This window comes from Coregonus lavaretus (genome assembly GCF_964263955.1).
Source record: "Coregonus lavaretus genome assembly, chromosome: 2".
In the NCBI taxonomy this organism is placed as follows: Eukaryota; Metazoa; Chordata; class Actinopteri; order Salmoniformes; family Salmonidae; genus Coregonus; species Coregonus lavaretus.
In genome coordinates, this window is record NC_139989.1 from 52,336,570 (window position 1) to 52,351,555 (window position 14,986).

General features: G+C 42.3%; 1 protein-coding gene across 1 annotated transcript in view; it reads right to left on the reverse strand.

The window, feature by feature from the left end:
- The window catches only part of LOC311139565 (transient receptor potential cation channel subfamily M member 4-like), a gene marked incomplete at both ends in the record, with an annotated part of 73,258 nt that extends 67,874 nt beyond the window's left edge, over positions 1–5,384 (reverse strand). Inside the window, 2 exons of the mRNA XM_084174463.1 lie at positions 3,550–3,673; positions 5,237–5,384. Coding sequence (XP_084030589.1) covers positions 3,550–3,673; positions 5,237–5,384 — 272 coding nt within the window. The remainder of the gene's footprint in view (positions 1–3,549; positions 3,674–5,236) is intronic.
- Positions 5,385–14,986: the final 9,602 nt, after the last annotated feature.

Below are 14,986 nucleotides of genomic sequence, written 5' to 3' on the forward strand. Positions count from 1 at the left end.
CAGAGCGGTCGTTAAACTTTCCTGAATAACTGGGCCTACCAGGGAGAATGATGATCCGCAACAGACAGCGCAACTCAGTATCAAAAGTAAAAAATACAGCCAGACTGGCCTGCTACTGTGCCTTTCGAGAACTTATAAACTGTCTAGAGTAGACCCAAAACTGATCCAAATGGAATTAAACATTCAAATCACAGGGCTTCTGCGCCGTTATTCAAATGACATTTTCACTGCAGCCTAGAGTAGAATTTTGTACTCACTTGAAAACAATAATGCAATTACAGGTAACCTGAAACTGGCCGAAATAGGTAACCCTAATTGAGTCTTGTATTAATCCACGTCCTCGTTCAAGGCATATACCAAATAGCACAGTTCTAGGCAATCTTGTATCTATACAATTTCTATATTTAATGTAGAGGGTTACCTACTGATCATAGCATGTTTGTGTTAGAGACTATCTGAAATCCCACAGCTGTGGTCTTGGACTGATTCATGTAAATGTCAGAAGTTTGATTTCGAAAATGGATCTCATTGAAATTCTGGCTTCTTACTTGGACATTTGGATAATTACTGAGACTTGGTTAAAAAAGTATGTGCCAGACTCTGATGTATCTCTAAATAGATATAATGTTTAAAGATCTGACAGAGCTGGCAGAGGTGGGGGTGTCTCCACATTCATAAATAACAACTTGAATATTACTGTGTGAATTACCACCTCTGTCCCCAAGCAATTTGAATGTATTGTCCTAAATGTGGGCCTTGGCAATAATGCCCAACTAATGTTAGTGGGAGTTTATTGACCTCCCTCGGCCCTCCCAATTGCTCTTAGCAAATTATCTGACTCGCTGTCTAACTATACTAATTCTGAATTCAGAATTTTGGGTGATTTTAACCTGGATTGGTTGATGCCAGTATCAGATAGACTGACATATATTTGCACTGAGCTAAATGTAACTCTCAACTGATAACTAAATCAACTTGCCCCAACTTAAAACACCCTGAAAAATCGACTCTTTTGGATATCATTCTGAGAAAGACCCCTCGTAAGTATAGAGCCAATGGAATCTTTGCTAACGAGCTCAGTGACCATTGTCCCATTGCCTGCATTAGAGATACTAAGCTACCTAAATCGTGTCCACACATTATTACAAAGACACATTTTAGAACTTTCATTGAACAACATTTCCTGTATGACCTGGGGTTGCATGTTTGGGAGGGTGTGTCCTCTATCTCTGACTCGGATCAGGCCCTTAAACGTTTTAACTCTCTGTTTAACTCTGTTGTAGATAAGCATCCCCCATATAAGAGATTAAGGGTAAAGGACAGATTTAACCCATGGTTCACGCATGAATTGTCTGAAATATTTCATGAAAGTCAATCTAAGGCTAAGATTCTTCCTGTGACTGGCAGTCCTTCAGACATTTGATAAATATATGTCTTACTCTGGTTAGATAAGCAAAGTCAACACTTTTTGAATTGTGTATCTGAGAGTGGTGGAAATCCAGGTAAATTCTGGAAAGTGATAAAATCTTTGAGAAAACATTCCACCCCCTCATTGCCCAAGCAGGTTATGACAGCCTCTAGACCCATTTGGAAAGAAGTAGAGGGTGCTCAACCAACGTGAGTCCAGGTGCAACCTAACAATGTGTACAAATCATTGTGAAGGAAAAGGCGCAACTTTCACCATTAAAAATTCCTAGTTTTATTAAGCAAGTTTAAAAGATTGACGTTTTGGCCTTCAATGGCCTACTTCAGAATAATCACAAAGGGAATGGACAAGTTCATACAGGGCATGGGGCAGACAATTAGGGAGAAAACTCTCTTCAACTGGTGGTGCTAATGAGATATGGTGTGGTAGACCATACAGGGTGGTCCTCAGGGTGTGGGGTACTGTGGTCAATGTCTCCACCTAGTGATGAAATACAGAAGTGGAACCAGTAAAAAACTATTGGAAAACTGGGCAAGCTTTTTTCAACCGCAGTAGGTGTAATTGATATACACCCATTACTATATAATACATGTTGAATATGTTAGGTATTGGAAAATTAACAACAAGGCTAAGCAAACAACACAAAACATCAAAAGCTTAGGAAAAGAGGTCTACCAACTGGTTTGGACAACAGTTAGTGAGCTAGTAAGCTCCCTCCATGCGTAAACAAGAAGGACAAATGGGGAGGGGGGAAGGGGGGTTGTCACTGGACCAACAAAGGGATGGGGCCCTCCACTAGGTTATGACCTCTGGGGACTAAAGTATCTAGGGAATGGATCCAGAACGTCTTTCTGGACCTTCGGTGTTTGTCAACATTGGCTCATCAACTAGATTCAGCCACTGGCCGATTTTTTCTTGAGCGGATGGTCGGGGCCGGAACATAATTACAAATAATTTGTAGACTGCAAATTGCCCACAAGAAGCCCAAACAGATATAATATTTGACTAAAACATAATAATTTCAAACCTTGTTTACATTTGTATATGATCACGTGTCTCTCTATTATGCGTGGGAATACTTTGAATAAGCTTCCAAAATTAAAATAATTTGGAGCTGATTTCCTGGTGTTTTACAGTCTTTTATGTCCCCACAAAAATAATAAAAATAAATTAATATATATAATCTCTTCTCAGAAAGGTTGGGGGGTCAAATAAAACCACCGTAGGCCAAAATCGGCCCGCGGGCCACCAATTGGGTAACCTGTTCTAGTGCGTAACTCCCTTGTGATCTCTCCTACGAAAAATAAGCAGCACAGGCAGCGAATCACGTAGATCACGTTGCGAAAATTGCAATTGATGATTTTTATATCTCGACCCGATCTGGGATGCGAAAAACTTTTCATACGTTTCGTGTACTGGCGTTGAGTACAATTGCCATGCTCCTAGTTGCCGGGGGGAATAGGCAGGAGGCTGGTCTTGTTTGCGCTTTGGTTGATGTCTTAAATGTTTTTAGCTCGACGGTAAGCGGCCGCAGGAGGCTGCTGAAATGTATCACCTAGATCTGAGTCTGAGCATAGAATATGCCAATATCTTTTGATGATGCCTAGTAGTTCGGGACTTTGTGGGGTGTAGGTAGTGACCAGTTGGATGGAAGGTATAGCTCTAGGGCTTCTGGGCTTGCTCAGTAGTTGTGCTCAAGGAACATCCATGAGTTTTCGTTCAGTTTGATTTAACCATGTCTGATTGTAGCCCTTTGCTCTGAATCTTTTTAGGAGTTCATCCTTTCTTCTGTTGAATGCACTTTCACTGGAGCAGATGCGCTTGCCTTATGTAGTTGACTGATATGGAGACATTTCTTTGAGCATAGAGGAAATTGTTTCTGTCTGTTTCTGAATAGATCAGATGAGAGGAAGGTACTTGTTTTGGTGGCGCGTAAGTCCAGGAAGTCTAGTCCTCCCTCGTCATGTTCCATAGTGAAGCTCAGGTGTCCTGTAAGGGAATTAATAAATCGGGGAAAGGACATCAGTGACTTTAGGTCACCTTTACAATGTAGAGTTTCCAAACGACCAGGTTCTCGAAAAAGGGTTGGACATCTACCTTAGAATGTGAGCTTTTCAACACACCTGAGGTGTAGGTTAGCGAAGTTCAGTGCCATCGTTGTGCCCATGGTGGTCCCGCTACACTGCAGGAAGTAGGCATCGTCGAACTTGAACTCGTTTTTGGTGAGCACCAACCTCATGAGTTCAGCTAGGAAAGAAGAGGGTGGGTTGGAGTATGTTATCAAGTCAAGAAATGGACACAGTGTTCAATTCCTAATTCATGAGGAATGACTGTGTACAGGGACTGAACATTAAAAGACACAAAGAAACACTGTTCTGGTACCTCAATGTCAGTCAATAGTTTTAGAAAGTCACCTGTGTCTTTGAGATGAGATGACAAGAGTTGAGACAATGGGTTTCAGGTGATGGCCGACATAGTGATGTGTTTTCAGTTATGCTCCCAATCCCTGCCCGGAGGATTGTCCATGTTCTTGTGTAGCTTAGGCATCGTGTAGAAAAGGGGTATCTGGGATGTTGAATATACAAGAATGCTCATTCTTTTTAATTTATGATGTTGTGTTTCACTGATTCCACCAATGTCTCTTTGATCGGTTCATTGTAGGGGGAGGTGGGATCAGAGGGAAGTGACATGTAGAAGTTTCAGTCTGACAATTGTCTTTTGCGTTCAGAAACATAGTCAACAGTGTTCAAAATCACCATCGCCCCTCCTTTATCTGCCTGTCGAATGGTAATAGTAGGGTCTGACTGTAGCATTTTCAGAGACTGTAGCTCCTCTTTGCTCAGGTTAGGTTTCTTAATTCTATTATTCTGTTCACACCAAACTTTTACCTCATCTTCCACAAGGCGACAGTATGTTTCTACAGAATGATTTCTATGTTTGGGAGGGGTGAAGGTACTCTTAAGTTTAAATTGAACCACATCGGCTTGAGCCTCACTTCTGGAAAACAAACTCCTGTAATCTGATATTTCTGAAACATTTCTGAAGGTCTACAAAGATATTAAAGTCATTAATAGGTGCCGTAGGAACAAAAGACAGACCACAATTTAGGAGGGAGACTTCTGCTGGTTCAAGATGCTTTTGGGAAAGGTTGACTATTTTACTTGTTGTTTGTGTCTGGTGTTGTACCTGCGTGTATTTCTGCCGCAGGTTTCCCCTCCTGGTTTTTCTCTGTTGTCTCCCCCTTTCCATTGGTTCGTTGTGCATTGTGCTGTTCTCTAAAAAAGGCTTCTCACCCGATTTGTTGTACATTGGCGTCTGTGGTTCAGTCTCTGTTTGTTGTAGGAGCAGTGGTTACTAGAGTTAGAGTGAAGTGAGTCCATGGAATTGTCACGTACATCTCATCTCCCCCGGCTGGGTTGATGGCGGCCCTCATTATGAATTATGTATTGTGCTCTAGGGGTAGGTTCCGCTGTCTTGGATATCCAAGAGTACACAAAACCCTCAGAGTAATCTCGTTGGTCCCGGTGAAACGTATCCTTTTTTTTGCTCTCGCAGCTTATTATAGGTTTGTCCGGCCTCTTTGTTAAGATCCTTTAGGGTGCTATTTAGTTGCCCCTCAAACACTGTCCTCTACTCGGGTGAGGTCATCTTTCAGTTTGTTCTCCTTCTTTTGTAGGTGAGAGATTGAGGCTGCCATCAGAGCGAAAGAGCTTCTATTCATTTTTTGCTGATACTTTATTTTATTTTTGTATTAGTATTTTTCTTTAAAACAAACAATACAATACAGACAATAGAAATAGCCGCTCCCACAGTGGGTGCTCTGGTTAGAGGGTGCGCTCATCCCCACCCGCCCGAGACGCCGGCAAGGCCCCGCCCCCGGCCCAAAGGGATTTTCCAAGGGCGGGGAAAACCAAGCCTCTCCCAACGCCCAGGCGGGCATGGAAGCGAGCGCACCCATTGCGTCTGTGGCTCACAGCATGAAACCAAACATTTTTATTTTTTTAAAGCAAAACATACAATAACATTTACACTGTACATTTGTGTATATCATTATTCCAACACTCATCAATTCCACCCTTCAGACAGCCACAGATCAACCCATCTTTCCCAATAAATCATCATTCTACCATTTCCTCTCGCAATACATCCCTCCAGTCTCCCATGGTGTTTCACTAGGGACTTGAACCACCCCATCTGCAACATTTCTGCCGAAATTGCCCCCAAAATAAACATTTTACCCAAGAGCAAAATGATATTTCCTATTGACTGACTGTGGTCCTTCAAATCCCCCAGCCTGATATTATGGCATAACAACCATTCCTGGACCTGACTCCAAAAACAAGCCACCGATGGACAATAGCAAAAGAGATGCTCTATTGACTCTGTTTCCGCATGGCAGAGTCTACACCGGTCTGACCGTTGAATATCCCATATACTGAACATTCTTTTTGTAGCGAGAATTTTATATAATAACTTAAATTAAAAAGAACGAATTGATGCATCAATTGTTGTTTTGTATATTTAAGTGATAATGCTCGAGAAGCCGGTGTTTGGAGGATATATTGGCACAGGTGTTGTTAACCATGCCAATATATCCTCCAAACACCGGCTTCGAGGGCATAATCACTTTTATACAACGGGTTACCAACATATTCAAATAATGATTGACATATTTTCATATTTTTGTTATTTTATGAATTTATTCATACTATGTCATCCTTCCACAAGATATAGTCCCGACACAAATCTAGGGTTGCTACCCAAGCCGGCTGGTCGTTCGTTCTATCGGTTCGGTTGCTCGAGACGCAACCCAGTCGGTCAGTCTTTTTGTTCTGTATCTATGGACGCGACCCAGTCGTTCGTTCTAAATGTTCAATTGCCATACTGGCTGGCAACGTTCTTATCCCTTGCTTGCTAGCTAGCCAACTACGCTAACTTACAGGCACGTCAAAGTAGCCGAATAACAGCAAAGTAGCCGATTTGCATTTGTTTAAGCTGTTTTCTAGTGACATTTATTTGGATACATCCATAACAATGAGCTAATGAGGCGCGATTTCGCCTGACAGAAAATGTACTCAATCATCAGGACACTATTGTTCAGAGGAGCTAGCCAACAACACAGCTAACACAAACACTTCAAACTTAAGCTGGAAAGACTGCAAACTAGGTTAGTTTCTTTTGACCTTTTGTATATATCCATAAAAATGATGCCAGCAGATTGATGATTTTGACTGGCTGAGAAACGCTGCCTGCCTCTCTGTCTCCTCCCCACTCCCGACATGTTCATTACTATTGGACAGCTGGAGATCAAATTTGAATATTGAAACAATGTTGCAAATGTCGGAGAGACAGACAGCAAGGTTTATACAAATCTCCGCTGTTGAAAACTAAATGTTAGTCTAAAAGAAATGTGAGATAATGTCTACATTTACATTTTAGCAGACACTCTTATCCTGAGCGACTTACAGTTAGTGAGTACATACATTATTTATTTTTTCTTACTGGCCCCCCATGGGAATCGAACCCACAACCCTGGCGTTGCAAACGCCATGCTCTACCAACTAAGCTACGTCCCTGATGCTTTTTATAGTTTATAAAGTGCATGGCTGGGCTGATGAGACAGTGGATTGCGCAGTCAGATGGAACAGAGTAAATAGGCATTTTAATGTCATAGATTTAGCCGGTGGTAACTTGTGGAATAGACACCGGCTGGAATGCGGTTTTAACCAATCAGCATTCAGGATTAGACCCACCCGTTGTATAACAGTTCATAAACCTGATGCCATGGTAAGTGGAACTGATATATTTTACGATTTATATTAGTAATCTGAAGCAATTTATGATTTTTAATTGGTGACAGACAAACTAATTCATTCCTTTCTCTTTTAAGTAATAGCCTTTTCCATTTTTGTTGCAGAGCTGCGATGAGTTGGTTATAATTTGGTATTGAACATGCATCTCCATACACCGGGAATAATTGGTTGTATGCCATTGGCCTCCTGTAGCTCAGTTGGTAGAGCATGGTGCTTGCAACGGCAGGGTTGTGGGTTTGATTCCCATGGGGGGCCAGTATGAAAAATGTATGCACTCACTAAAACTGTAAGTTTCTCTGGATAAGAGTGTCTGCTAAATTACTAAAAATATAAAAATATAATTCTACCGTCCTTGTTTACAATGTCATTCATAAACATGGTACCTTTCTTATACATTTTCTCCAAGAAAATTGGTTTATCCTCTATCAGTACATTGGAGTTTAGCCACATTATTTGCTGTAATATAGATTCTGCCTCTTCTGGAGGATAAAATTGGAATTGTTGCCAACTCTGTATAGCTTCATTAAAAAATAATGATACTTTAAACAGGGTTCTATTGTCAATTCACCGGAAATGTATAGTTTTAATCTGTAAAACAGCGAAGAGACCCCTTTTAAACATCGGATGTGCCTTTCTTAACAGCCTACTGGAAAACCAGTTTGGATTTAGATATAGTTTTGGTATAATAGAAGCTTTAGGAGAGAGGTTTAATGCCTTGATATTTAATAGTTTTAGCCCTCCAAACGTATATTCATTATATAAATATACTCGTTAACTATATGGTTTTCCATTCCAAATAAAGTTTTATATCTTTTGCTCACATAACTTGAAAAAACATTATCCTGGAGTCGGTAGAGCCATGAATAAATAGGTAAACTTTAAACTAGAGAATTAATCAGTATAATTTTTTTCCATAGATGGACAGGTGTTTCCCTTTCCATGGTTTCAAGATCCTATCTTTTTTCTATCAAAATTGATAGTTGCAAGATCATTCAACTTTTCAGGAACATTCACACCAAGCATATCAACTGCACCATCTGCCTATTTAATCAGGAGACCATATAACAATTTAAAGTTTGTGTCTTAGAGACCCAATCCATAATATAGTACACTTATCATAGTTGGGTTTTAATCCAGATAAACTGGAGAAATTATCCAGGTCCTCCATAAGACCGTTCAGGGTTGAAGATTGTGGACTTGAATCATCGGCATACACTGATACCTTTGTTTCTAATCCATTAATTTCTAACCCCTTAATTTGATCATTGGATCTGACTTTTATAGCTAACAGTTCAATGGCCATAACAAACAAGTAAGGTGAAAGAGGGCAACCCTGTTTTACACCTCTTAACAATTCAAATTCTCAGAGAAATAACCATTATTTATAATTTTACATAAAGGAGTGTTATACAGTTTAGAGTGTTGATTGAGGACCTAGTAGCTGAGAAATGTAACTGTTGTTTATGATTGTGTTTTTGCTTTTTTGGTGTATTTTAACTTGTACAGTGGGGAGAACAAGTATTTGATACACTGCCGATTTTGCAGGTTTTCCTACTTACAAAGCATGTAGAGGTCTGTCATTTTTATCATAGGTACACCTCAACTGTGAGAGACGGAATCTAAAACAAAAATCCAGAAAATCACATTGTGTGATTTTTAAGTAATTCATTTGCATTTTATTGCATGACATAAGTATTTGATACATCAGAAAAGCAGAACTTAATATTTGGTACAGAAACCTTTGTTTGCAATTACAGAGATCATATGTTTCCTGTAGGTCTTGACCAGGTTTGCACACACTGCAGCAGGGATTTTGGCCCACTCCTCCATACAGACCTTCTCCAGATCCTTCAGGTTTCGGGGCTGTCGCTGGGCAATACAGACTTTCAGCTCCCTCCAAATATGTTCTATTGGGTTCAGGTCTGGAGACTGGCTAGGCCACTCCAGGACCTTGAGATGCTTCTTACGGAGCCACTCCTTAGTTGCCCTGGCTGTGTGTTTCGGGTCGTTGTCATGCTGGAAGACCCAGCCACGACCCATCTTCAATGCTCTTACTGAGGGAAGGAAGTTGTTGGCCAAGATCTCGCGATACATGGCCCCATCCATCCTCCCCTCAATACGGTGCAGTCGTCCTGTCCCCTTTGCAGAAAAGCATCCCCAAAGAATGATGTTTCCACCTCCATGCTTCACGGTTGGGATGGTGTTCTTGGGGTTGTACTCATCCTTCTTCTTCCTCCAAACACGGCGAGTGGAGTTTAGACCAAAAAGCTCTATTTTTGTCTCATCAGACCACATGACCTTCTCCCATTCCTCCTCTGGATCATCCAGATGGTCATTGGCAAACTTCAGATGGGCCTGGACATGCGCTGGCTTGAGTAGGGGGACCTTGCGTGCACTGCAGGATTTTAATCCATGACGGCGTAGTGTGTTACTAATGGTTTTCTTTGAGACTGTGATCCCAGCTCTCTTCAGGTCATTGACCAGGTCCTGCCGTGTAGTTCTGGGCTGATCCCTCACCTTCCTCATGATCATTGATGCCCCACGAGGTGAGATCTTGCATGGAGCCCCAGACCGAGGGTGATTGACTGTCATCTTGAACTTCTTCCATTTTCTAATAATTGTGCCAACAGTTGTTGCCTTCTCACCAAGCTGCTTGCCTATTGTCCTGTAGCCCATCCCAGCCTTGTGCAGGTCTACAATTGTATCCCTGATGTCCTTACACAGCTCTCTGGTCTTGGCCATTGTGGAGAGGTTGGAGTATGTTTGATTGAGTGTGTGGACAGGTGTCTTTTATACAGGTAACGAGTTCAAACAGGTGCAGTTAATACAGGTAATGAGTGGAGAACAGGAGGGCTTCTTAAAGAAAAACTAACAGGTCTGTGAGAGCCGGAATTCTTACTGGTTGGTAGGTGATCAAATACTTATGTCATGCAATAAAATGCAAATTAATTACTTAAAAATCATACAATGTGATTTTCTGGATAGACCTCTACATGCTTTGTAAGTAGGAAAACCTGCAAAATCGGCAGTGTATCAAATACTTGTTCTCCCCACTGTATTTATGGAGTGTAGTTTAAATATGTATATTGTATTACGCTGTGTATTGTGTACACAGGGCTCACCTGGAAATGAGGCCCTCGGTCTCAGTGTTGATTCCCTGTTAAAATAAAGATTCAATAAAAAAATTAAAATAAATGTTGGCTAGTCTAGGTAGGATAATTGTATTGTCCCTAAACAAGATGAATAGGGGAGCTTTTTGAGCTAAGTGTCTCGTGTCTTCACTGTTCTTTCATGCGCAATGATGTACCTAGCCTCTCAGCTATTCCTATTTCTTCTTATGCAGCTTTGAATGCTTTTATGTGTGGTATGATTGCTAGTTAGTCTATTGCAGATCTGGACAAATGATCCACCTACCACTATTGTCACTATGAATGGTGGATAGAGGGCATGATAGACCGTTAGACTGGTAGACTATATTGACCTGTGATATAGTAAAGATGGCGCGTGGAAAAGCATAGCATATACAGCACATTCGGAAAGTATTCAGACCCCTTCACTTTTTCCACATTTTGTTACATTACAGCCTTATTCTAAAATTGATTAAATCGTTTTTTCCCCTCATCAATCTACACACAATACCCCATAATGACAAAGCAAAAACAGGCTTTTAGAAATTGTTTATACATAATTATTTAGACACTTTACTTTGTTGAAGCACCTTTGGCTGTGATTACAGCCTCGAGTCTTCTTGGGTATGACGCTACAAGCTTGGCACCCCTGTATTTGGGGAGTTTCTCCCATTATTCTCTGCAGATCCTCTCAAGCTCTGTCAGGTTGGATGGGGAGCGTCGCTGTTCAGCTATTTTCAGAGATGTTCGATCAGGTTCAAGTTCGGGCTCTGGCTGGCCCACTCAAGGACATTCAGAGACTTGTCCCGAAGCCACTCCTGCGTTGTCTTGGCTGTGTGCCTAGGGTCGTTGTCCTGTTGGAAGGTGAACCTTCGCCCCAGTCTGAGATCCTGAGCACTCTGGAGCAGGTTTTCATCAAAGATCTCTCTGTACTTTGCTCTGTTCATCTTTCCCTTGATCCTGACTAGTCCCCCAGTCCCTGCTGCTGAAAAACATCCCCACAGCATGATGCTGCCACCACCATGCTTCACTGTAGGGATGGTGCCAGGTTTCCTCCAGATGTGACACTTGGCATTCAGGCCAAAGAGTTCAATCTTGGTTTCATCAGACCAGAGAATCTTGTTTCTCATGGTCTGAGAGTCCTTTAAGTGCCTTTTGGCAAACTCCAAGCGGGCTGTCGTGTGCCTTACTGAGGAGTGGCTTCCGTCTGGCCACTCTATCATAAAGGCTTTATTGGTGGAGTGCTGCAGAGATGGTTGTCCTTCTGGAAGGTTCTCCCATCTCCACAGAGGAACTCTGGAGTGACAATTGGGTTCTAGGTCACCTCCCTGGCCAAGGCCCTTCTCCCCCTATTACTCAGTTTGGCTGGGCGGCCAGCTCTAGGAAGAGTCTTGGTGGTTCCAAACTTCTTCCATTTAAGAATGATGGAGGCCACTGTGTTCTTGGGGACCTTCAATGCTGCAGAAATGTTTTGGTACCCTTCCCCAGATCTGTGCCTTGACACAATCCTGTCTCGGAGCTCTACGGACAATTCCTTCAACCTCATGGCTTGGTTTTTGCTCTGACATGCACTGTCAACTGTGGGACCTTATATAGATAGGTGTGTGCCTTTTCAAATCATGTCCAATCAATTGAATTTACCACTGGTGGACTCCAATCAATTTGTAGAAACATCTCAAGGATGATGAATGGAAACAGGATGCACCTGAGCTCAATTTCGAGTCTCGTAGCAAAGGGTCTGAATAATTATGTAAATATGTAAATCTGTTTATAATTTTTATATATATTTGCAAACATTTCTAAAAACCTGTTTTCACTTTGTCATTATGGGGTATTGTGTGTAGATTGATGAGGGAAAAAATGAATTTTAGAATAAGGCTGTAACGTAACAAAATGTGGAAAAAGTCAAGGGGTCTGAATACTTTCCGAATGCACTGTAAGGGAAGTACCAAAACACCTTAATATAGGGGAGGTGCATGCAAGCAGATGAGTAAATGTGGCGAGGATGAAAGAAATGAAATAGTAAAACCTGCAAAAGAGCAAATGTAAACCAGGGAAAAAAGGCACTATCCTCCCCTGTGCCCTAGAAAGCCACACAACCCTTCCCAATGTGGCGAGGATGAAAGAAATGATATAGTAAAACCTGCAAAAGAGCAAATGTAAACCAGGGAAAAAAGGCACTATCCTCCCCTGTGCCCTAGAAAGCCACACAACCCTTCCCAAAGCAAAAAAATAATTCACAACCTCCCCTATTTTATGACACCCCTCCCCTATTTTGGGAAATTGTGTCACAGTGTGTCACCAACGCATAGGCAAAATTGTCACAGGGGACATGTCCCCCCCAATATTCAAAACCGGTAGATTTGTCCCCATAATAATACATTTATATCATTTTAATTTTGGGGGGTTGGGATCGGGGCTCCCAGATAGCATATGAACACATCATAAACAATGGCAAAATGTGTAGAATTGCAGGAAATTAACTTTAAAACTGCAACCCCCCCCCCCCCCCCCCCCATCTCATTGGGTCAGAGCTCTGTCAATCTGGCTCAGATTTGTTCTGGTTTTCCCTTTGGCTGCTCCATCGTGTTTAATGAGATGAAATCGCTGCTGCCGCTGACCCAGCACCCGGCTTTCTGTGGTGCAAGGGCATGTATTGCTTTGCTTTAGCTAATGGATAAATATTTTGGGGTAGGCCTATTTTTTCATGTAAAGCCTAACATTTTGGGAGGAGTTGCTGGGCAGCCTGGAGTCCACTGGTCCCCGGGGGATAGAAGATGGTAGGGGAGCGCACCAGTGGAGTGTGGTGGAGGCCCTGGGTGTGTTTCAGCAGCAGGGGCACCTTCCTGACGGCCAAGCCCAGTCTCAGGCCACCAGCACGGGCTGGGCTCAGCACGCCTATCCCCTGGCTGTGGGGTTCAGCCGGGTCAACAGAGCAGAGCGGCCATTCACCGCACAGTTCCAGAACGGGAGCCTGAAGGAGGCTGGCCCAGACCCTGGCCCTGTACCCAACCCTGGGTCCTCTAGGGGGGCAGACCGTGGACATTCAGCAGCAGCGGGGCAGCCAACGCACCAACCTCCCCCTCCCTCCGCTGAGAGCAGGCCCTACCCTGACCTCCCTCTGAGGGGATTCATGTGAGACTGAAGGCCCTCCTCCCCAGTGGCGGCTCCTGAAAAAATTCTCAGGAGGGGCAATTTTTCTGATGATTTAGGTGACCTACACACATTTTTAAAAAGATATGTCCAGCAACAACATGAAGACAGGGGCAGCATATAAGTCAATACCAGAAGCATTTATTGACTGATCTCAAAAGTGTTGGCTTACAAAAGCAAAATAAGTTATCACAGTAAAAATAATCAAGGGTGTTCTTTCACATTCCTCAACACTGCATAAACAATATGTATGGCTTTGTAAAAATGAACAACCATATTCTGGCCAATTGTATAGATTTGTAAATATGAACAACCATATTCTGGCCAATTGTATAGATTTGTAAAAATGAACATGAACAGATTTTTTTATTTTTTTATTCCTCTTTTTAGTCAGCTTTAGAATGTGTTCATACACTTATGAGCACCACTGTACAGTACACATAGTATATAAAATAAGATAGATTACACCACTGGCCATATATAATGACAATAATGTAATTTCAAACACAAATGCAGTCTCCTTTCATGCATACATTTTCAAATAAAGCTCTGCTTTGAGAAAGATCGAATGATATTGTTTAATCTTTATCTTACCTTATGGCCTGCACACTGCTTGCGAAGCTGTCGAGGGCACGTTTGATAAAGACAGCATCGATGTCCTTATTCTGTAGCTTCTGGTACGGTGGGCTGGTCAAATGAACCCAATGAACCCGTCCGGATGGCTTCAAAACATTCTATGAGGTCGTCTCGATTCTCGTAGACAGTGTTCACGACTCTGCTGTTGCTAACCTCATCGTTGTGGCGGCGGACAGCTAGCCTGTATCCCTCATCCAGTTGAGTGGCAATATTCACTCTCACCAAAGCAGACAATCTCAAACAGCTATCAATGTGGGTCTTTGACAGCTCATTTTTCTTAATCTTTTCTGAAAGATGGTGCATGTCGGTTACACCAGTCGCTGTCCAAGCGTTGCTGTCTGCCGTTCATGGTTACGTTACGTTACGTATGACGAAAGCGCGTAAGTGCAAGCCCTCAGACACCCATAGAGAATGTATTGAAAGCTCAGAAATTTGAAAAAAAAATATTTTACATTAGAGGCTATGAGAGACTTCTGGGCGATTTTCAACCTGACTGAAATCGCCCCAAAACGGGCGGGGACATTTGAAGCACGACTTTAGCCTGATTGGACATTTAGTGGCTGGCAGATCAGACGTGAACACTGAACTACTGTTGCCATGATATAATTGATTAGAAAAAAAATCCCTTTCTTTTCCCGTTTGGCAGTGCGTCGCCCATATCGCCCTATTGAACACACCGCCCATGCTCCTCCCTACTAGTGCACTATATAGAGGATAGGGTACAATTTGGGATTCAATCTTAAACAGGAGCCAGGGAATGTCTGGGAGTATGGAGGACTTGGACTGGAGAGGTGTGCCTCACTTCGTAGAGCATGACACTTGCAACGCCA